General features: G+C 46.4%; 1 protein-coding gene across 1 annotated transcript in view; it reads right to left on the bottom strand.

Annotated features, from left to right (window-relative positions):
- Window positions 1-24,332, bottom strand: part of DNAH9 (dynein, axonemal, heavy chain 9) — a 164,944-nt gene that overhangs the window by 25,828 nt on the left and 114,784 nt on the right. Inside the window, 4 exon segments of the mRNA XM_010008230.1 lie at window positions 189-416; window positions 7,410-7,537; window positions 14,986-15,134; window positions 19,033-19,226. Of these exon segments, the coding sequence (XP_010006532.1) occupies window positions 189-416; window positions 7,410-7,537; window positions 14,986-15,134; window positions 19,033-19,226 (699 nt within the window).

Below are 24,332 nucleotides of genomic sequence, written 5' to 3'. Positions count from 1 at the left end.
GAGAGAGGAGAGAGAGTTGAGAGGAGAGAGGAGAGAGAGTTAAGAGGAGAGAGAGGAGCTGAGTCGTTGGATCCAGGAGCACATGATGCAAAGGGCCTTGCAGCCCAACTGGCAGGAGCAGCAGTGCCCGGCACATCCCGCTCCGTGGGGCTCCAGCAGCTCTGGGCTCAGCCCCACTGTGCTCCTACCTGGTTGAAGTTGTCAAGGGCTTTGTGCAGGTTGGCATGCATCCCAGTCGGGGCCTCATTGGTGATTTTGATGGAGTTCTCCAGGATGCCCTGGGGAATGACGTGGCTGTCAGGGGAAGGTGCTGGCTCCGCACTGATGAAGACACGGAAATCCTGGTGGCTGCCCTCACTGTGCTGCTCCAGCTTCTTCTCCAGAGAACCCAGCCACTTGGCCACCAGGTGGATGTTCTAGCAAGGACAAAAGGGACAAGGCTCTATTAGTCACCCCCTCATTTGCACCCATCATGAGCAGGCACTGAATCCACCACACGAATGAATGGCACCTGCCCTCGAAGTTGGTGCTTGCCCTGGTAGTCTCTGCGTATAATTCACAGCCCTATACATTCTGTCACATCAAGTATACTCTTAAATTCAAAATAATAAACAGGAATAATCAGCAATGGATGATACTCTCCTTGCTACAGCAGTGTCTGGCTGGGGAATGGAGTTCTTTCCCCAGATCTGCCTAGCTCAGATGAAAACGTTTCATCATTTTTAACAGAACAAAGGTGAGGAGCCTCAGTTTCAGCTACTGAGAAAATAAAAAGTCAAACAGGTGTTTTCACAAAGACCTTAAATATAAAATACTTATTTATTCATGCAACTAATCAGATGTATCTGGCAGGAAATTAAGCAGCATTATGTGAAGATGGTGAAATGGAGGAAGAAAAGCCTCAGATTTTCAGCTGGAGTTGTATCCAGAGTTGTAGCTCCCAGGTAAGAAAACAGCTGCTTTTTAAAATATTGGGATTTGTGGGCTGAAACTACCCTCAATTTCAAGTTAGCTGTGTAATCCAAGCTGACGTTGTTAGCAGGTACTCTGGAAGGTGATTTATTCCATCCAAAGACAGGACAAGGAACTCGCTTAACTGAAATTAAAAGTAGCCGCCAAAAAGATAAACAGCCTGCAGGTGGCAAGGGAATTACATAAAGGAATCATATTAGAGGCTTAGAATAAATATATATCACCTAGAAAAAGGACCAGAAAGGAGCTCTCTTGGTTAAATAGCAGAGTAATGGAGACTATTAGGAGTAAAATTACATTCTTCAGAACGTGGAAATTGTGTCCGAATGGGAAAAACAGAAAACAGCACAAAGCCCAGTCATGGTAAAGCCAAAAAAGGTTTTAAGAAGCAATATTTTGAACACCATAAAAATATCTAATAAAGTACTTTCCAGAAGCCAGCAAACTACCACAGAGTCCATACAACTAAAAGACCATCAAGGTGTACAGGGAGTGCCCAAGAAAGGCGAGACCACCACGAAACAGCTCGTATCTGCAGGAATAGTCACTGCAGAGTTTGGGGAGGGTCTCAGTGTGTGTTTCATGGTCGTGTCACTAATGCTGAGGCTGGAGCCACCTCTGGAGATCATCCATCCAATCCTCCCAGGGTCAGCTAGAGCAGAGAGCTAACTGTATCCAGTTGGGTTTTTTGGGTATCTCCAAGGCTGGAGCCTCCACAGTCTGTCTGGGCCATCTGTGTCCCTGCTCAACCACTCTCCCAGTAAAAAGTAAAATAAAAGAAAGTAAAATCAAATCATTCTGTTTAAGGGAAATCTGTATTTCAGCTTGTGCCCACTGCCTCTTGCTCTTTCTCTGGGCTCCATCTTCTGTATACCCCCTGCCCTGAGGGATAACTGATAAACCCCTCTGAGCCATCACTTGGTGAGGTTAAAGAATCCCAGCTCTCTCAGCCTCCCCTCTTGTGCTCCAATCCTTTAATCACTGCAAAGGGTCTTAAAATGAAGCAATAGATGAAGAGTTCTTCAGAAAAATTGATAAACTAATAATAACAACTTCCTGGGACCAGGTGGAATCCACCTTAAAGACACTATGTGAAGATACAGAGGTGCTGCATTGCCCCTCAGTGTGCAGCAGGGAACCTGGCAGGGCTAACACACCAGGAACTAACACACAAACACTGGGAGCTGGAGAAAACCTGGAATTTCCAACCCATTTTACAACAGCATGGAGTGATAGAATCATAGAATGCCAGGCTGGTACAGCTTCAAACTGAAAAAGGGGAGATTCAGGTTGGACATTAGGAAGAAATTCTTGGCTGTGAGGGTGGTGAGAGCCTGGCCCAGGTTGCCCAGGGAAGCTGTGGCTGCCCCATCCCTGGCAGTGTTGAAGGGCAGGTTGGATGGGGCTTGGAGCAGCCTGGGCTGGTGGGAGGTGTCCCTGCCCATGCAAGGGGTGGGACTGGATGATCTTGAAGGTCCCTTCCAACCCAAACCAGTCTGGGATTCCATGATCGTAGATAGTTAAAAGGGGGGTGAACGAATCTGAACAAATCTGTGCTGACAGTGAGAGCAGAGAGCTGAGGTCCAGCCCCACAAACATCTCCTGACACTGGTCAATTGACAAGCCCTGCCCAGGGTGATGGCAGAGAAGAAGGGAAAATTCAGGTACACAGACAAATACAAGAGAGTAAATGGGGATGGAATGAGTGGATAGAGCATGATGAGGGTCTGATGAGAAGCTGGTGAGACCCAGGGGAAAAAAATTCAGCTGGTCTCAGCAGTTCATGATGAGATTGAGAGGGCTTTCAGGGGAGATAAGATGGCAGGAATTTGCACCTTCTGAAGAGGTGCATTGAAACCACTTCTGCAATGGTTGGATCTCTTTCTGGCCTGTTTCTTTTGATCTAATACAATATCAGGCATCACATGGATTCACTTGTATTTATTTAGAATCTGGCACAACTTAAGCCTTAGGAAAGCATTTGAATTTGTCCTCATCTTTTCTCCAACCAATTCAGTGCCTCATCCTTTGCTTGAACCCCACAGTCCAGGGTTGAGATGTGGACTTCAGTTCAAATCTGGCCATTAGTGGAATGGGAAACTGCTGGGATTTGCCAGGCCAGACAGCAAACAAGCTTCACCTACAGAAAATCTGGACTGACCTGAACTCCCCAGAGTTTTAAAGAAAATGTTGGAATCTACCTTGTCAAATTCCACTTCATAAGCTGTAAAGGTAGGTTGAGATGAACTGGTGAAATCCACAGTAAAGGAAAATTGCCTTAATTATTCTGAATAAATGAAGGAAAAGAAACTTCATTTTCAAGAGGACTCCGTGATATTTGTGTTTTAACCCAAAATATGTGCTGAGACAGAGATTTTCAGAGCAGCTGAACAACAAAACTGGGACTGCAGTAGTTACAAAGCTATTGAAAGCCCAACAGAAGCTTAATTCCAACCCAGATCAATGTTTGGTTTATTTGCCAGCCTGTTAAGTGGACTTGCAATTGGAAAAAACTTAGGAATGGTGGTTGTGACATGAGGCAGGAAGGAAAACAGCTGTCTGAATTCAGAGTATTTGTCCAAAAATCTCCAAAAGGAGAACTGGAAGCACCTATCTATGAAAAGATAGTGTGGCCAGAAGGAAAATTAATCTCTTCTTTACTGAAGCAGAGATTTCCTGCCAAGGTGTGTGCCTTGAATGGACAATATATCTCCTATAGGACCATATATCTCTTTTGCTTACAGCTAGGACTGGTTGTGAAGTGGACAGAAAAAGGTTCCATTGTATCTGCAATGGGATAGGAAGGGCTCTGCCTGGCTCTGAGTCTTGCAGGGTTTTGCTCCAGGAGCTCTGCTATTCAATTTAGTCCATGAACCTGACTCAGTGAGGCAACAAACTATGAAAATGGGAAGATGCTCAAGAATGAAATGAACTTGATCACAAAGAAAGGGAAGTGACATTTTGGCTAATGGATGAAGATTACAATTAAATGGGGAATATCTAATGCCTGAACTTGTTCCTGCATCAGTTTGTTCAGACATGTAAACATGTCAACAAATTTCACTGTTTCTCTGCTGTTAGGGCTGATGAACATAATTTGGTGATTGTGATGGTCACTGTCTTAGCAAAAAGCTTTTAAGTAGGCCCAGAGAGGGAAACTGAGCAGACCCAGCTCATGGTAACTCATTGCTTAGTGCTCCCTGATGAGCAAAGCTCTTTCCTCCCTGCACACAAGGTGGAAGGATCATCATCATAGGCTTCCACTCCATGTCAGCTGCAGAGGGCAGAGCGCTGCTGGACTCTCAGACCTCCCTGCTCTGGTACCTGGCTGGTTCCTACCTCCAAATCTAAAGACTTCACCATCAGTAACAAACTGGCAATTAGCACCAGCTCCACTTTACAAGTGGATACTGCCCCTTCAAATGAAGGGAGGGCTATGGAGAGGAAGGTGGTGGCTGTGAAACTTTGTGTGTGTGCAGCATCAAGCTCCTACAAACCTGTGTTTCCCCACCATTCTCTGCTAGCACTGAAGCAACAGACATGGCAGCTGACAGTGCTAACAGATCCTTTACAAGATCTAACCATCACTGTAGGAGAGAACCTTTCACTTTGCATTACTGGATGGAACAGCTCCCAGAAAAGCTGTGTATTTCTTCTTTACCATCTCAAAGGCAGATGCCAGTCCCACAGATATCTCCATTAAAAGCTCTTGAAAAGCTCAGCACTGTCTACCTTTGAGGGAGCTTGCAAAAAAACCCAAAAACAAACAACAACAATTAAGATCAAAATATCAATGGAATTTAATTTAAATCCATAATCAGGCCTAGAGGCTCAGATCAGGGGTCAAAGCTTTGGCTTCACCTAATTTTATCCAAGCAATTCAGTGATTGTAAACATCTATAAAATCCACAGCAAGGAAATCAGAGGGGTTCCCAAGACCTGCCAGGAGAGCTGGCACCCCTGACTTTGCATATCAGCAAACCCAAGCAGTCCCCAAGGAAGTGGCTCCAGAGAGCACTTGACAAAGAGCTCCCTTCGTGCTCTAAAAGGAGATGACACATTTTGCCAAGTTGTGAGAAGAGCTTCAAACAACTGCCTGGCTTGGGATGCACAAAGGAATTGGCAGCAGTGCACAGAGCCTCTGCCTTCAGTGCTGTGCATGTTCTTTGCTCATTTAAATACTTGGTAGGTTTTGAGAGTAAGAGAAGTAGTCTATCAGCTCTTAAGAATTAATCTCTATTCATGAAGAGAATAAAAGCACAGAAGGTGGAGCATAACCTTCCCTCAGAGGACTCCCTACAACTCCACACCCTCCAGAAGCCTCAAAGAGCATGAAAACCAAAAAGACAATGATCAATAAAAGGATAAAAGCAATAGACAGCAGCAAGTTGGGTGGGAGTGTTGATCTGCCTGAGGGTAGGAGGCTCTGCAGAGGATCTGGACAGGCTGGATTGATGGGCTGAGGTCAATTGTATGAGGTTCAACAAGGCCACATGCTGGGTCCTGCACTTGGGTCACAACAACCCCAGGCAACGCTCCAGGCTTGGGGAAGAGGGGCTGGAAAGTGCCCAGAGGAAAAGGACCTGGGGGTGTTGATTGACAGTGGCTGAATATGAGCCAGGGTGTGCCCAGGTGGCCAAGAAGGCCACCAGCATCCTGGCTTGTACCAGCACTGGGGTGGCCAGCAGGAGCAGGGCAGGGATCATCCCCCTGTGCTGGGCACTGGGGAGCTCTTTCCTCCCTGCACACAAGGTGGAAGGATCATCATCATAGGCTTCCACTCCATGTCAGCTGCAGAGGGCAGAGCCCTGCTGGACTCTCAGACCTCCCTGCTCTGGTACCTGGCTGGTTCCTACCTCCAAATCTAAAGACTTCACCATCAGTAACAAACTGGCAATTAGCACCAGCTCCACTTTACAAGTGGATACTGCCCCTTCAAATGAAGGGAGGGCTATGGAGAGGAAGGTGGTGGCTGTGAAACTTTGTGTGTGTGCAGCATCAAGCTCCTACAAACCTGTGTTTCCCCACCATTCTCTGCTAGCACTGAAGCAACAGACATGGCAGCTGACAGTGCTAACAGATCCTTTACAAGATCTAACCATCACTGTAGGAGAGAACCTTTCACTTTGCATTACTGGATGGAACAGCTCCCAGAAAAGCTGTGTATTTCTTCTTCACCATCTCAAAGGCAGATGCCAGTCCCACAGATATCTCCATTAAAAGCTCTTGAAAAGCTCAGCACTGTCTACCTTTGAGGGAGCTTGCAAAAAAACCCAAAAACAAACAACAACAATTAAGATCAAAATATCAATGGAATTTAATTTAAATCCATAATCAGGCCTAGAGGCTCAGATCAGGGGTCAAAGCTTTGGCTTCACCTAATTTTATCCAAGCAATACAGTGATTGTAAACATCTATAAAATCCACAGCAAGGAAATCAGAGGGGTTCCCAAGACCTGCCAGGAGAGCTGGCACCCCTGACTTTGCATATCAGCAAACCCAAGCAGTCCCCAAGGAAGTGGCTCCAGAGAGCACTTGACAAAGAGCTCCCTTCGTGCTCTAAAAGGAGATGACACATTTTGCCAAGTTGTGAGAAGAGCTTCAAACAACTGCCTGGCTTGGGATGCACAAAGGAATTGGCAGCAGTGCACAGAGCCTCTGCCTTCAGTGCTGTGCATGTTCTTTGCTCATTTAAATACTTGGTAGGTTTTGAGAGTAAGAGAAGTAGTCTATCAGCTCTTAAGAATTAATCTCTATTCATGAAGAGAATAAAAGCACAGAAGGTGGAGCATAACCTTCCCTCAGAGGACTCCCTACAACTCCACACCCTCCAGAAGCCTCAAAGAGCATGAAAACCAAAAAGACAATGATCAATAAAAGGATAAAAGCAATAGACAGCAGCAAGTTGGGTGGGAGTGTTGATCTGCCTGAGGGTAGGAGGCTCTGCAGAGGATCTGGACAGGCTGGATTGATGGGCTGAGGTCAATTGTATGAGGTTCAACAAGGCCACATGCTGGGTCCTGCACTTGGGTCACAACAACCCCAGGCAACGCTCCAGGCTTGGGGAAGAGGGGCTGGAAAGTGCCCAGAGGAAAAGGACCTGGGGGTGTTGATTGACAGTGGCTGAATATGAGCCAGGGTGTGCCCAGGTGGCCAAGAAGGCCACCAGCATCCTGGCTTGTACCAGCACTGGGGTGGCCAGCAGGAGCAGGGCAGGGATCATCCCCCTGTGCTGGGCACTGGGGAGGAGGAACCTGGAATCCTGGGGTCAGTTCTGGGCCCCTCATGACAAGAAAGACATGGAGGGGCTGGAGAGTGTCCAGGGAAGGGCAATGAGGAAAGGGCAAGAGGAAACAACCTCAGGTTGTGCCAGGGGAGGTTTAGATTGGATCAGATCACCTGGGAGAACAGCAGGACTGTTCCCAAAGACACTATACCTGAAGGATGACCCAGTGACCCTCCTTGGCAGCCAGATCTAGAGCACGTTCAGCAACCACCTCTTGACCTTGTCCAAGGGAAATATTGTGGAGATTCCTGTTGTTGAATGTGTAACCAAGTTTCTTTCCTAAAGGAAAAGAAGAGAGATGTTCAGCCCTTCACCTGGAGCAGCAGGCAGCACAGCTGAGCTCACCCAGCAGCAGAGAGGCAGAGACAATCTTATCAAAATCCCTCACAGAAGAGCTATCACACTTCTCATAACAGTTACCTTGTCTCTCACACACTCCCTGCCAAAGCCCTGAAACAGCAGTGGCCTCTTCCAAACTACTTTTAATTACAGAGCAGCAGCAACACAAAGGTACATTATTACAAAGTGCCTCTTGTTTAAGGAACATTATTCCCCTGCAACCTGGTGTAGAAACACATCTTACAGTGAGAGCAAATTAAAATTATTTCCTGCTGATTAAATAGGCTTTGAACAAGACAGTGTTTGGTGGGGAAATGCACCTGGTGATGCATGTGAGAACCAGCAGTAAGGTCAGGAACTCATTCAGCTTTGAGAAGGCAACTGGAATAAAACCTGTGAGTTTCCCATGGCCTTGACCAAGGTCTCTCAGGTCTCTGGGATCTAGAGACCAGTCAGCCCTCTGGATTTCTCTTGGATCATCATGGGCTTTGGCAGATGTGCAGTTGCCCCTTGGAGCACCCCAGGGTGTGTGGGAAGGCCATGGGCAGTGGGGCTGCAGCAGAGCCCATGGGAAGGGGGCTCCAGAAGCCCTGCAGACCATCTCCTACAGTCTCTTCTACATCCCTCCCTGCAGGGTGCAAGTTGGGGCCCCAAAACCCATGCTATTTACTATCTCACTCTGGAAGAAGGATGGCAGCTACTTAGTGTCTCTTCATTTAATCTGTGATACTCCTTCAGACTCCCCTGATTTCTCTGGAGCATCCCAGTGCCTCAGATCCTTTAGGTGATCACAGCTAAAGATCTCCTGTTCAGTTTTCTGAATCTGTCTGTCACCCTAAGACAGAGGACACCAGTTGCTCCTCAGGAGAAGTGACTGCCTGGAGCAAGATCTCTCTGCTCTGTGCTCCTCAGATAATGAGCACCAATTTGTGCTGCTGGAGGGAAGCAGCTCAACAAACACCCACACTCACTCCACGCGTCACATAGTAGGATGTCCCCACGTGCTGATCCTTTGGGATTGCCCACACTTAGCCCTGCATGCAGATTTGCCTTCATGCAGACACTGTACCCTTCATTTCTGCTAAAAGCAGGCAAGTGTCACAGTAAAACAAGGAGATTCATCTCAGAAGAGGGAGAATTGAGCTCGTGGTCCAGGACTGAAACAGATGGCCAGAAGTAAAACAAACATCCAAAGTCTTCCCAGTGCTGGAGCTCAGCCTTGCTGCAGCAACTCCCCAGCACACAGCTTACCCCACATCTGAGAGTTTCCTGTCTTCCTTCTCACCATCTCTGGCTGCTGCCAGCTTTGAGAGCTGCTAACCTCCTCAGACCCACCCTCTCCAGCAGTGATGGGGAAAATATGCAAAGAGCAGGGCTCTACCCCAGACCAGGTGATGAACACAATTAATACCAGTTGTTACTTCCACATCACAGATAGGAACAGGGCTGCAGTGGGACACTCAGTGAGTCTGGGCTGCCTCCCCACAGACACCACCAGCCTTCCTCCTTCCTTGCTGACCTGGAGAGGGAGGCTGCACGTTGTCCCAGGGAGCACAGAAGCTTCCTGAGCCCAACAGTGGTTCCTGCAGGGTCCTACCCATGTGGCCAAGGAAAGGTCCCATGAGTGGACAGCACCTGCAAGAAGCCACCTTCTAGTCACAAGAATTATCCAGCCAGATTTGCACTTTCAAAAAACCTAATGAAGGGCAGAGAAAATACTGAATAATGAACCCAACCCAGAGCCCAGCAAGGCAGGCCCTAAGGCCAGTGCAGCACTGTAGCAATCGTTTCATGGCATTGCTTTTTCCTTTTTCACTTTGACTTGCTGGAGCTTTTCTGGCTGCCTGACCCCAGGTGCTCAGCTGGACTCATCTTTACAATTCAATTAAACCCTTCCTGGTTGGATGTTGGTGCTTCATTTCCCATACAAGAAAAGAACACAGTGAGAGACAGGAACACTGGCATGATTCCAAAGGGAAGCCAAGCAGATGACAGGACCTTCCTCAGGGGAGTCCCCTTCCATTCACAATAATGAGACCTGGTATCAGGGCAGAAAAGAGCAGGAAACTCAGTGTGAAGTGCAGGAACAGCCACAAGGCCTGTGGCTCAGGCTCTGCTGGGCTTTACCATCTCTGAAAGCTGCTTCTGGGAATGTGGGTACAGACTGACCCAACCATTAAGTCAGGATCACCCAGAAGGTGCAACATAGTGAGGAAAAGAAATCCAGAGGTCAGTGTTCTTCCACTTCTTGCCTGGATGATGGTTTAGTTCAGTGTTACTGGTTTCTCTGCTGGGGCTGCCAGCCCTGCTGATCTTTAGCCTGGAGACCTTCCTGCTGGAAACTACACAGAAGCTCTACTCTGGTAGTTTGATATGTAATACATAGTTTAAATCAGCTATATTCCATAGTGCCATGTGTGCTGGGCTGGAATGCATTGCTGGAGAAGGAGAAAAGACACCTGATCAGCAGAATGGCAACCTGGAGCAGCCCTACAGCTGTACCCAAAGGCAACTGAGCCCTCAGCAGAGTGATGGAGCCCTTCCACTGTAACAGTCTCAAATCACAGAATCCCAGTCTGGTTTGGGTTGGAAGGGACCTGTAGTTCAACCCCCTGCATGGGCAGGGACACCTCCCACCAGCCCAGGCTGCTCCAAGCCCCATCCAACCTGCCCTTCAACACTGCCAGGGATGGGGCAGCCACAGCTTCCCTGGGCAACCTGGGCCAGGCTCTCACCACCCTCACAGCAAAGAATTTGCTCCTAACATCTCATCTCAGTCTCCCCTGTTTCAGCCTGAAACCATTCCCCTTTGTCTTGTCACTAAGGAAGTGACCACAATGACCTCCATTCAGCTGTCAGAAGTGACCCCATTCCCAGACTTAGTGTAACTTCCACATTCAGGCTGAAAATGGGAATTCTTCCACAGTGGAGCTGGGACAGCTTTGGATCCCAGGCACTGACTCTAGAGTCAGAGTCAAGGGAAATCTCTGCCTTCTCCAATGAGTCACCCTGGAGCAGCCCCTCTGGCTCTGAAGCCAGCACCATATTGGAGCATCCACATGAAAATCAACTCAGGAAGGACAGGATGAAAACTTGGAAAACCTGCCACTAACCAGCAGACTGCAACAGGGAGCTGTGGCTTATTTTTAGCTATCTGACAGCATATTAGACATCTCTGATGTAAATTATGGGTTGTGTACAAGACCAGCTCAGAAATCATTGCAGTGTGAAGCACACTGGGAATCCAGGCAGTGCAGGAAAACAAATAGACAAATTTAATTTAAACTTTAGATGAAAATCCAAAAAAACCTTTAAGAAAGCAGACAAACCCCTCCAAACCAATAATATCCTCTCACAATTATCTATTTTTAACAGATTATTCCATTATCTACAAAGAGATGAGGGGGAAAAAAACCAAACAACAAAACCAGAACAAGAATATCATACCAAGATAATTATGCAGGAGATAAAGCCATGATTTATTTACCTTGTTTCTCCACATCCTTCAGTGGGTCAATTCCTGGGGACAGGATAAAAAACATTGGGGTTGCAGGTCCTGATTCCTCAAAAGTTGTTGCAAAATCCAGGGATCTCCCTACCACATATTTACTGCCCAGCTTTTCTTCTACAAAATCTCTGCCAGAAAGAAACAAAAGTTTAACCAGTCTACTACTGTTCAGGAAAGACAGATTCCCCTGCAAATAATTGATGAATTAGCTTTGATTTTCCTGATTCAACCAAATTAGGAACTAAATGAATCATCATAAAAAAAGGGCATGAAATAATCTTAGAGAGGATCTGCAGGCTGGGCTCCTGGATTTATCACTCAGTAGCATGTCTGGCATTTTTAGGGGTAAAATGACACATGGCACATCAGTAGCTGACATAGGAAAAGGAAGTGAGAAGGGAGAACAGAACCAATGCTGTGCTCAGAAGTTCAATACAAGGCTTGATTCTGACCAAAGTATCTCAGGAGAGAGGAAATAGTTAAGTCGATGTATTGAAGAGTGCTGAGGAGTTTGTAATCCATCCAGGCTTTGAGAGGGAACAGCATTCCTTTGGATTCATCACCAAAAGGCACAAAAAGTCCAGATGATTTACAAAACTACTTTGTTCTGGGAAGATCAAAGGGAAGAGTGCTAAGAATATCTCAGTGCACAGAGCTCAGTCCTGCTGATTAAATAGGCTTTGAACAAGACAGTGTTTGGTGGGGAAATGCACCTGGTGATGCATGTGAGAACCAGCAGTAAGGTCAGGAACTCATTCAGCTTTGAGAAGGCAACTGGAATAAAACCTGTGAGTTTCCCATGGCCTTGACCAAGGTCTCTCAGGTCTCTGGGATCTAGAGACCAGTCAGCCCTCTGGATTTCTCTTGGATCATCATGGGCTTTGGCAGATGTGCAGTTGCCCCTTGGAGCACCCCAGGGTGTGTGGGAAGGCCATGGGCAGTGGGGCTGCAGCAGAGCCCATGGGAAGGGGGCTCCAGAAGCCCTGCAGACCATCTCCTACAGTCTCTTCTACATCCCTCCCTGCAGGGTGCAAGTTGGGGCCCCAAAACCCATGCTATTTACTATCTCACTCTGGAAGAAGGATGGCAGCTACTTAGTGTCTCTTCATTTAATCTGTGATACTCCTTCAGACTCCCCTGATTTCTCTGGAGCATCCCAGTGCCTCAGATCCTTTAGGTGATCACAGCTAAAGATCTCCTGTTCAGTTTTCTGAATCTGTCTGTCACCCTAAGACAGAGGACACCAGTTGCTCCTCAGGAGAAGTGACTGCCTGGAGCAAGATCTCTCTGCTCTGTGCTCCTCAGATAATGAGCACCAATTTGTGCTGCTGGAGGGAAGCAGCTCAACAAACACCCACACTCACTCCACGCGTCACATAGTAGGATGTCCCCACGTGCTGATCCTTTGGGATTGCCCACACTTAGCCCTGCATGCAGATTTGCCTTCATGCAGACACTGTACCCTTCATTTCTGCTAAAAGCAGGCAAGTGTCACAGTAAAACAAGGAGATTCATCTCAGAAGAGGAAGAATTGAGCTCGTGGTCCAGGACTGAAACAGATGGCCAGAAGTAAAACAAACATCCAAAGTCTTCCCAGTGCTGGAGCTCAGCCTTGCTGCAGCAACTCCCCAGCACACAGCTTACCCCACATCTGAGAGTTTCCTGTCTTCCTTCTCACCATCTCTGGCTGCTGCCAGCTTTGAGAGCTGCTAACCTCCTCAGACCCACCCTCTCCAGCAGTGATGGGGAAAATATGCAAAGAGCAGGGCTCTACCCCAGACCAGGTGATGAACACAATTAATACCAGTTGTTACTTCCACATCACAGATAGGAACAGGGCTGCAGTGGGACACTCAGTGAGTCTGGGCTGCCTCCCCACAGACACCACCAGCCTTCCTCCTTCCTTGCTGACCTGGAGAGGGAGGCTGCACGTTGTCCCAGGGAGCACAGAAGCTTCCTGAGCCCAACAGTGGTTCCTGCAGGGTCCTACCCATGTGGCCAAGGAAAGGTCCCATGAGTGGACAGCACCTGCAAGAAGCCACCTTCTAGTCACAAGAATTATCCAGCCAGATTTGCACTTTCAAAAAACCTAATGAAGGGCAGAGAAAATACTGAATAATGAACCCAACCCAGAGCCCAGCAAGGCAGGCCCTAAGGCCAGTGCAGCACTGTAGCAATGGTTTCATGGCATTGCTTTTTCCTTTTTCACTTTGACTTGCTGGAGCTTTTCTGGCTGCCTGACCCCAGGTGCTCAGCTGGACTCATCTTTACAATTCAATTAAACCCTTCCTGGTTGGATGTTGGTGCTTCATTTCCCATACAAGAAAAGAACACAGTGAGAGACAGGAACACTGGCATGATTCCAAAGGGAAGCCAAGCAGATGACAGGACCTTCCTCAGGGGAGTCCCCTTCCATTCACAATAATGAGACCTGGTATCAGGGCAGAAAAGAGCAGGAAACTCAGTGTGAAGTGCAGGAACAGCCACAAGGCCTGTGGCTCAGGCTCTGCTGGGCTTTAACATCTCTGAAAGCTGCTTCTGGGAATGTGGGTACAGACTGACCCAACCATTAAGTCAGGATCACCCAGAAGGTGCAACATAGTGAGGAAAAGAAATCCAGAGGTCAGTGTTCTTCCACTTCTTGCCTGGATGATGGTTTAGTTCAGTGTTACTGGTTTCTCTGCTGGGGCTGCCAGCCCTGCTGATCTTTAGCCTGGAGACCTTCCTGCTGGAAACTACACAGAAGCTCTACTCTGGTAGTTTGATATGTAATACATAGTTTAAATCAGCTATATTCCATAGTGCCATGTGTGCTGGGCTGGAATGCATTGCTGGAGAAGGAGAAAAGACACCTGATCAGCAGAATGGCAACCTGGAGCAGCCCTACAGCTGTACCCAAAGGCAACTGAGCCCTCAGCAGAGTGATGGAGCCCTTCCACTGTAACAGTCTCAAATCACAGAATCCCAGTCTGGTTTGGGTTGGAAGGGACCTGTAGTTCAACCCCCTGCATGGGCAGGGACACCTCCCACCAGCCCAGGCTGCTCCAAGCCCCATCCAACCTGCCCTTCAACACTGCCAGGGATGGGGCAGCCACAGCTTCCCTGGGCAACCTGGGCCAGGCTCTCACCACCCTCACACCAAAGAATTTGCTCCTAACATCTCATCTCAGTCTCCCCTGTTTCAGCCTGAAACCATTCCCCTTTGTCTTGTCACTAAGGAAGTGACCACAATGACCTCCATTCAGCTGTCAGAAGTGACCCCATTCCCAGACTTAGTGTAACTTCCACATTCAGGCTGAAAATGGGAATTCTTCCACAGTGGAGCTGGGACAGCTTTGGATCCCAGGCACTGACTCTAGAGTCAGAGTCAAGGGAAATCTCTGCCTTCTCCAATGAGTCACCCTGGAGCAGCCCCTCTGGCTCTGAAGCCAGCACCATATTGGAGCATCCACATGAAAATCAACTCAGGAAGGACAGGATGAAAACTTGGAAAACCTGCCACTAACCAGCAGACTGCAACAGGGAGCTGTGGCTTATTTTTAGCTATCTGACAGCATATTAGACATCTCTGATGTAAATTATGGGTTGTGTACAAGACCAGCTCAGAAATCATTGCAGTGTGAAGCACACTGGGAATCCAGGCAGTGCAGGAAAACAAATAGACAAATTTAATTTAAACTTTAGATGAAAATCCAAAAAAACCTTTAAGAAAGCAGACAAACCCCTCCAAACCAATAATATCCTCTCACAATTATCTATTTTTAACAGATTATTCCATTATCTACAAAGAGATGAGGGGGAAAAAAACCAAACAACAAAACCAGAACAAGAATATCATACCAAGATAATTATGCAGGAGATAAAGCCATGATTTATTTACCTTGTTTCTCCACATCCTTCAGTGGGTCAATTCCTGGGGACAGGATAAAAAACATTGGGGTTGCAGGTCCTGATTCCTCAAAAGTTGTTGCAAAATCCAGGGATCTCCCTACCACATATTTACTGCCCAGCTTTTCTTCTACAAAATCTCTGCCAGAAAGAAACAAAAGTTTAACCAGTCTACTACTGTTCAGGAAAGACAGATTCCCCTGCAAATAATTGATGAATTAGCTTTGATTTTCCTGATTCAACCAAATTAGGAACTAAATGAATCATCATAAAAAAAGGGCATGAAATAATCTTAGAGAGGATCTGCAGGCTGGGCTCCTGGATTTATCACTCAGTAGCATGTCTGGCATTTTTAGGGGTAAAATGACACATGGCACATCAGTAGCTGACATAGGAAAAGGAAGTGAGAAGGGAGAACAGAACCAATGCTGTGCTCAGAAGTTCAATACAAGGCTTGATTCTGACCAAAGTATCTCAGGAGAGAGGAAATAGTTAAGTCGATGTATTGAAGAGTGCTGAGGAGTTTGTAATCCATCCAGGCTTTGAGAGGGAACAGCATTCCTTTGGATTCATCACCAAAAGGCACAAAAAGTCCAGATGATTTACAAAACTACTTTGTTCTGGGAAGATCAAAGGGAAGAGTGCTAAGAATATCTCAGTGCACAGAGCTCAGCCTCTGCAGGAGAGTCACAAGACAAAAATACAACTGAGGGAAAAGGAAAAAATCCAGCTCCCCCCATCAGCTGCCTGAACTGAACACAGGGTATGGAGAATGTCCAGGCTGGATTTCCCCAGGGTGAGCTTGGAGGTTAACATTGATTCCAAGGTAGGAATGTTCTATTCCAACCCCAGGAATGAGCAGTTACTCTTCTGGTGGAGATGCACAACTGAGGCCTTTTGAAAACCTCAGGACCACAGAAAACATCAGCCCCTTTGCAGCTGGTAGATGAGAGCAGGAGATCAGCCAAATTCTAAGAGAGAGGAGAGTCTCCTTCAAGGACTAGTGAAAGGCAGTTGGAATAGAAATGCCTAAAGGGATTTCAAGAGAAAAAGCTTCCATTTTGGTACCTCTTTCAAGTAGAGTCTTCTGTTCTGGGTCAAGATTTGCTGAGGAGCTGCTGGAAAGCTTCAGCCACAACGTTAGAGGAAGGTCCCTCAGATATAAGGTCACAACATTCTTGTTTTACATCAAGTCTCAGCTCTATGAAATAATGCCTTGGAGATGGAGAAACACAACTAATGTGACTTGGGGTCTTTGCCATGGATCACACATGCAGGAGAGGAAAGCCTGCCCTCAGAGACAGGGCTGGAGGAGTGAAAACCCTCAGTGCCTTTCAAACAAGGTAGGGGTGGTTCACAGTAGAAGAAACAGAATTGGAGAAGTGGTGCCAGAATGAAAAGCAAAAGTAGTGTGCAAGGCAAATAACTGGCTCACAGCTTTTCTAGGTGACATGAAGCCACAGCTGCCTAAGAGCCTTTATCTGAACTGTCCACAGAAGTCTCATAACCATGGCTGGAGGTGCTGTCAGAGTCCTGAGTCCTCCAGAGTCATTAGTCCTTCTGCATTGTTTCAGGGTCTATCCCTCAAGGCAGAAGTACCAGTGCTTCTGGAAGGACTTCCCCATGACCAAGTTATACCTTGCTAGTAACTGCTGGACTAATCTGACCTCATCATGGATGTGGCAACATGTCCCCAGGGATCTACTATGAAGAGTGGCAGAAAAACCCAACTTCTAAGACAGGGAAATGCAAGAAACCCACCGAGGGGTGGATCATTTATATACCAAAGAGCTTCCTAGACCACCTTCATGGAGCTGCCCAAAAGGCCATGGGACATAAAGGGTCTTGCAACATTCTGAAAAGCAGCTGGAAATGAGGTAGGGATTTTCTAGGGCATCTAGGACATCTTGCACCTAAACCTGTGTTTAGGCTACCAAGTTACTCCTTGACTCCTAAAGTGCACTTGTAAAGACTCTGAGGGAGACAGGGAGGTCAGGCCTGGTAGGGATGTCCATTGATCATCAGTACAGTATTTAAGGTTAGCAGATTGACCAGATACACAGCAGGAAGTCATCTGCAAGTTGGGAACTGCCAAACAACTTGTGGGACCCAGTGACACTGCAGGAATCCCAAACCTGATGAATTTAGCCCTTGCATGATCTTGAAACACTCCTGGCTAAAGCAGAGCTCTTGAGGCTGGAGTCCTCATGGTCAGAGTGGGCCACTCCCCAGTGCTCTACAGGATCCCCTGGTCTTTGAAGGGTCACAACCACAACACAGCTTTGACAGTGCTTAGGAAAATGAGACACTAGCCTTCTGTGTGGTGGCTGTCAGGAATGATGATGGTATTGAGCTTAAGCTCAATCCAAATATGGCTTTTCCTTCCTACATTGGAGAACTTCACTGACTGACATGACAAGACAGATGAACAGACTCATGTGTTTTCCAGAAAGGTGGATCCCTCAGGAATACCCAAGCTCTTCACTAAGGCAATGGTAGCTCTCTTAGCCAGATGGTGGCTGAAGAAAGGTTTGAGAAGTATGATACTATCAAGAAGGAACCAGGAAGCCAAACATATTTTGGCTGTCATTATTACCATTAATAATCACACATTTGCTTTTGAAGTATAAGATTTAACTGACCAAAAGCTCTTTGGGAGCCTTTCTGGCCTAGTGCCTGACTATCCTGTGGTTCAAGGAAAAATGGTGTCACATCTACAAAGGAAGTCTTAGGGCAGGAGCTGTGACCTGATGCTGTTTGCACTTGTTTACATCCTAACCTACTTCTAGGTAAGAAGCAAAACCAAAACCCCCAACTTTTCAATATTCTTGTGCAAATGAAAAAGCCCTAAAAACATCCAGCCAAGCTTTTGGACTTGGATTCTGTTACCTTTTCATAAACTATGAAAGGTGTTTAAGTTTCCTAATCTAATTATTTTTGTGCCATGTGAGTACAGCCATTTTGATAGAAAGACATTAATTCAACTTGCTGAAGTGAAATATGCATTGAAAAGTTCAGAAAACAGCTCCTTTTACTCAAACCAAACAGCAGTAAAACAGTAAAATCAATCTTTTCAGATGAGAACTCATGGAGAATCCGGAGTAAGAAAGGAAAAAGGAGATGGTTTAGAATGGTATGATTATGATTAATGATGGCATTTAATTTCATAAAACATAATAACAATGATCAGAAGGAGGCTTCACTCAGTCTTTGCTGCATTTTCCTGTGAATTTTAAAGCACAAACAGAATTCTAGTTCATACACTAAGTAATACAATCTGCTACATGCACCCATATACACACACATGCCAGATGGTGGAGCAATATGAACTATTGGAGAGGCAGTAGCATGAGAGACATGGCAGAAATGTCAAATCATAGACTGCTAGGGCAGAGAAGGAAAAAACAAGTCCTAATGGGGAGAAAGACCTTTTGTTTCTCCTGGAACAAGCACACTGCTCTGCAAACGTTCATGAAGCTTAGACTTGCCTGGTTACCTTCACTACATAATTTACAACTACAGCTTTCAGAACTAGCATCACATAAATTTTGTATTTTAGAGGGGAAAAAAAAAAAAGGAAAAAAGAAAAAAGAAAGGAAAAAGCTCTATGAGACTTTCCTTCTTCACTTTACCCTGTGCCTAAGGAACAGCCATAAAAGACCTAGTAACTAAAATCAACTTCAATGAACTTTAGAAGCTGTATTGATCATGAGAAGGCTCTAGCAGATGCATAACATCTGCATGATGGTGCTCCTTTCTAGCTTGCCATGTCTGCTCCTCACCCAGTGCTAGTTCTACTCCATCACTACTGGTGAAACTGGGGTTAGATCTCCCTACACCAGAAATGTCAGTAACACGGGACGTGGTGACTGTTGTACCGAGTTCAGAGACGACTCGTTCAGCATTTTCCTCCTTTATAGGAAACAGTTTTGCAGAACTCACTTTCTACAATCAATAAATCTAAACCTATTCCTGAATGACTCCTTTTCCCTAGGAAAGACAGGCCCAAAGCTGGGAGGCAGCAGGGAAGGGTCCCCACCTGACAGCGTAGGCCATGCGGTCGGGTCGCAGGGCTCTCATGATGCACAGGCGCTGCAGAGCCGACTTGTTCTTCCATTCCTGAGGGAACTTCTCCTTTTCAGGACACTCTGACTCAACAAATTTCTTCCACCGTTTGGCAGAGCCCTCAATATCCCGATCCAGGTTTCTGAATTCTTCCATGGCTGAGAGAGCCTGGAAAAATGTCAAGGAAGGCCTTCAGAAGGACAAACCAACGTGGCTCTGAACTGTTTTTCTAACACCACCAAGTTTTGCTCCACCAGAAGCATCACAGCTGGAGCCTGGGAACCACCACCAGAAACCCACCAATATCAGACTTTCTCCATTCTCCTTTCATCAACTCATTGTCACAGGAACAGGAATTAAGATGGTCCATTTGCAAGGCCACAGGAAAATATGACCAAGGACAGTTTCATGCTTGTGGAAGGACTTGTATGACTCTATGACATATCTCAAGGCTGCCTGCAGAACATCAGCTCTAAAGTCATGCTGCACCTAACACAGCCTTCCCTGATGCTCTCATCCAAATTCCTACAACACCCATTGGCACACAGGGCATCCAGGCTTTCATCCCTGCAGCACAGGAACTGAGTCATGGGAGTTTGGAAGTGACTATACAAGAAACAATGTAAGAATTTGGCATCATAGAATCACAGAATCCCAGACTGTTCTGGGTTGGAAGGGACCTTAAAGATCATCTAGTTTCAAGCTCCCTGCATGGGCAGGGACACCTCCCACTAGAGCAGGTTCCCTGGGCAACATGGGCCAGGGTCTCACCACCTTCACACTAAAGAATTTCCTCCTCATGTCTCACCTAAATCTCCCCTCTTCTAGCTTCAGTCCCTTCCCCCTTGTCCTCTCCCTCCCTGCCCTTGTCCCAAGCCCCTCCCCAGCTTTCCTGGAGCCCCTTCAGGCACTGGAAGCTGCTCTAAGGTCTCCCTGGAGCCTTCTCCTCTCCAGGCTGAACACCCCAACTCTCCCAGCCTGGCTCCAGAGCAGAGCTGCTCCGGCCCCTCCACCCATAAAGCAGTTCTCCATAACCCAAAGCAAGAAGAAATCTGCTCTCCTGTTTTGAAATCAGAACTGAAAAATCTCAGGTGACAAATACTTGGTGCTGCCTGTTATCCCAGCAAGGCCTGATTTGGATGGGAACTGGAAATGTAGAGCCCAAGCCTGCCAGGAGAGCACACTGCTGGTATTCCCAGGAGCTGCCAGTCTGCAAAAAGACTCCTTACTGCTTCCACAGACACCAGGAGAGCTGTGCAGCAAAAAATCACAACAATTGACAGAAAAATGTGCTTTTGTACCCAGGGAGCTCAGTACCCAAAGCTAAGCAGAGACTCAGATGTGCCACGCTCACCAAAACTGTTTTTTAAGGGATTTTACAGTTGGAATATTAATTCTCTTCATCTTTATCTACATGGAGTTATTTTTCTCTCCCTGCTGCCCCGTGCATACTCTTCTCTCTCTGCACACTCTGATGCACACATACTGTGAAACAACATTGAGACTTCACAAATCTCAAGAAACAGAACCACACACACACATCAATAACCAGCCTGAGCCCCAGGTCTCCAGCAACACAGTGCAGGGTGTCAGTGGGTGGGTGTTTTCTTTGTCCAAGCAAGCACATCACACTGTGCTCCTGTAAAAATCAAATCACTCCAATTTCTACTTGCCAAATGCACAGGAAAATGAACTTTCAGGGCTACAAGTCTGTGGCAGAAACAGGTAGCTGAAGGATGCTGGGAAGAACAGCTGAGCATGGCAGTCAATAAATGGTAATTACAATGAAAATGCAGCTAGAAAGTGGCAACTATAAATGCTATGCAGAGGAGTAAAGAATCCAAATTATCTCTCATAGAAGTGACAGCAAAACGTATTGCACAGCTTGTAAGGTTCTTCTGGGTTTCAAGTGAAATTCTCGCTGAAACAAACATCTTCAGAGTGTTTTGCATAATTTGAAGCTGGGAGCAGTTGAACATGAAGTGGGAAAGACAAGTGGAGTACAAAAGACAGTGAATGAGCTATTTTCTGTAGAAACAGAAGGCCACGCTGGGAGCAAAGCAGAAGCTTTTGATGGGCAGAGGTGTTCAGCACCATTAATGCTCCAGCTCACATTCCATCCAGCTCCCCTATGGAAAGCAACTGAGAAAAATTCTGGAGAAATGCTGGTGTCACACCTTGTTCAGATCAACTGAAACCATACACCAAAGCTTGGAAAGTCATTCCAATGCCCTACAGAAGTGCTGAGAGGTTGCCTTGGAGATGATGCTGCTACCAATGAAGCAGAAGACACTGGAGCCCACTCTGCTCTCAAGAAACCAGGAGGCAGGGAAAGCCATGCAGGAAAGCCATGCTTTCCCTCTGGAAAGGCTTCCCCAGGAGAGGCAGGAGCAGTGTCAAACTTTGCTCTTTCTAAGAGACTGAACACAGAGGGGGCTCCTCAGGATAAATGAGCTGATGGTTTTAGCAGTGGGGATGCCTGGAGGTGACAGGGAGAAAGAGAATGCAAAGCTGTTCCCAGTGGGAGCCAGGACATTTATTGAATATGCATTCCCAGCATCTGACCTCTAAACTGAAGCTCTCCCAGCTCCCTGGGTGCCCTATTGTGGAGCTCCTGGGAAAGAAGCTTTCATTGTTTTCATACCCTCAGGCTGAACCTCCCTACCTGGGATTTGCCACAGCTGATCCTTAGGAAATTCACTGCCAATAACAAGGAGAGTTTGGCTCTGTCATCTCATACCTGGACAAATCCTTCCACCTTTCCTCCCAGATCATGTGCTCTAGGGGCCAGAGTTAAAGCTACAGGTGGATAAGTCCTTGCAGACATCACTATCAATGCTCCCCCAAAGTCCCAGCCTCACCAGTAACTCCACAAGAGGCACAAAGAGCAGAGTCCTTGCAATGCCACGTGGCAGCTGCAGCAGGGCCTGACTCCACTGGTGCAGAGCAGCTCCATGCCAAGCTCCACTCCAAGCTCCCAGGGATCCTGAGGATTTCACAGAGGGGAGTGTGAACAAAGTGGGGATTCAACAGATGTTCCCAAGTGTGGTTCAGCACTGGCATGGAGACGTGTCAGCAACAGAAGCATTTCATTCCAACTCAGTACCAGAAAAACTAGAAACCAGGGCACAGAATGTGAGAACTGGAACTTCACAGGAATGATGCCACATGTTCTCATCACCAAAACCTTGCAGCAAAAAAAATACATTGGATACATTTTTTTACAGCTGGACACAATACAATGGCACATGTTGAATTCAGTGGATTCATCAGGGCCAGTGCTTATATAAAACATCTTAACACTGTTGACTTTTGAAGTGACTCACTTAAAATACCACTTCAGAACTTTGTCTGCTGCTGCTTTGAGAAGCCTCTTGCTTGATGTTAACCAGGGAGACTCTGAAAAAATTGCTTTCTTCTTACTAAATGACAGACATGTAATCAGAGCTGATAAGTCTCTCCCTCCCTGAACAACATGTTGCAGAATCAAGAAAGCGTTAATTGCGAGTATAAACTCTGGATTATATAAATTAACACTAAAAATTTCATTAGCCAACAATTTTAATTGCATTTATTAGGAGTGATGGTATTAATAAGAGATGCTGCTATTTAAAAGCCTGTGCAGTGAAAGCTATCTCAATCAGCAATCTCTCTGTGAATATTAATTGCTTTTCCATACCCTCTGATGTGAGATTTTCCAAGAAACTTAGACCAACAACAACATGTCACTGTTTCCAAGCAGCAGGAGTGAAAGCAGGAGTGGTGCATTGGGAGAGCAGATGGAGACCACCCAGCAACCTGTGCAGAGTGGCTATTTCTGTCCACATGAGGAAGATTCCATTTGTCAATTAGAGTTGTCATGGAAATTGAGAGAGACAAAAAACATTGATCCAAATACGATGAGAAGGGCTGGAGGGCTCCAGTTCCTTCCTTTGCAACCCACACTGTAATCATCTCTGATGGCTGGAAACAGGAGGGTCTTGAGTTTCTATCTCAAAATGAGACTCTGCCAGCAAAACCCTTTGCACCATGTCAAAGGGAGGATCATTGTTGCCTCAGAGAGAACGATGTTTCATTCCCTGCATCACAACTTGCTTTAGCACTTGGGTTTTCTCTGACAAGTTTCTTGTCTAACTCAGAACCAGCTTTGCACTGGAGCTGGTATGTCAGCAGATCTGTGAATTTAACACATTCATAAATGCAAAGCATTCCCTTTCCCTCCACAGCTGTAGGAAACACAATCTGGATCAGCCATTGGCTTTGAGAAAGAAATCCTAGTTGCCACTGTTTGTGTCATTAGAGGGTGTCCCTAGTGCTTGGCCCTTCAGGGGGTCACCAAGGGGCAGGAGGGGAAGGGGGTCTCTGCAAAGAGACAATGGCTCGAGGGACAAGGGAGATGTCCCAGGCAGAGAGGAACAACAAGATGATCCACTCAGCTTCTCCTCACTGCTTGCTGCCTCCAGAGGATGGGCTGAGTCTCAGTGAAAAGATCCATTTCAGAGGTCTGGTGTCACTGCCACCACATGCAATTCATCTCCTAATACCCCAAAACAAAGGTTTTGTAAAATTATTAGAGAAAGCACTTGCTCTTCTCACTGAAGGCTGTTACTCTAAGGACTCCATCTGGGAAAAACTGGCCCCACATGTGGGCATTGCTTCAGAAGGTTTTATAAAATCTAAATAAAAAAGGTATTAACTCCATGTTTTCTTCCCCTTGGCTCTAAAGGAAATTCTTCTTTTCCAGAAAGATTGTTTTGCATTTTAAACTATTCCCACAATTTAAACCAGCCTGCCCTGGAGCCACCTGACTCACCAACAGCTCTGGGGCAAGGGGGGTCAAAACAGCTCCTCATTTTCCATGCTCTGCACTGACATAAAGAGTGTGGAAATAACACAGTACAAGTAAAACCAGAGTTGCCAGAGTGAGCTTCTAACACCCAGTGATCAAGTTGCCCAGCAGCCATGAGGCTGGTTTCTAAAAAGACATAATAAAACCATAATGTAAAAGTGAGGTGTTTTTTACAAGCTGTCCATCCTTCCTGAGTCTTCAGGTTATACTTGATTCATACTTTCAGTCTGAGCTCCTTATACCTGGTGCTTTTCAAGAGAACTCCCTACTTTTAAAAAAAAATAGGTCCATAAGGAGCCCATCATCAAATGTCTCTGTGAAAATCCCATGACTTGACAACACTGGAAAGAAACTATATTTAATACTCTCACAGTTTTAATAACCTGTGAGACTATGAAATCCTAATGACTACTCACAATTTCACT

This window comes from Chaetura pelagica, unplaced genomic scaffold (genome assembly GCF_000747805.2).
Source record: "Chaetura pelagica isolate M959 unplaced genomic scaffold, ChaPel_1.0 scaffold471, whole genome shotgun sequence".
In the NCBI taxonomy this organism is placed as follows: domain Eukaryota; kingdom Metazoa; phylum Chordata; class Aves; order Apodiformes; family Apodidae; genus Chaetura; species Chaetura pelagica.
This window is presented reverse-complemented; position numbering and strand designations above follow the sequence as displayed.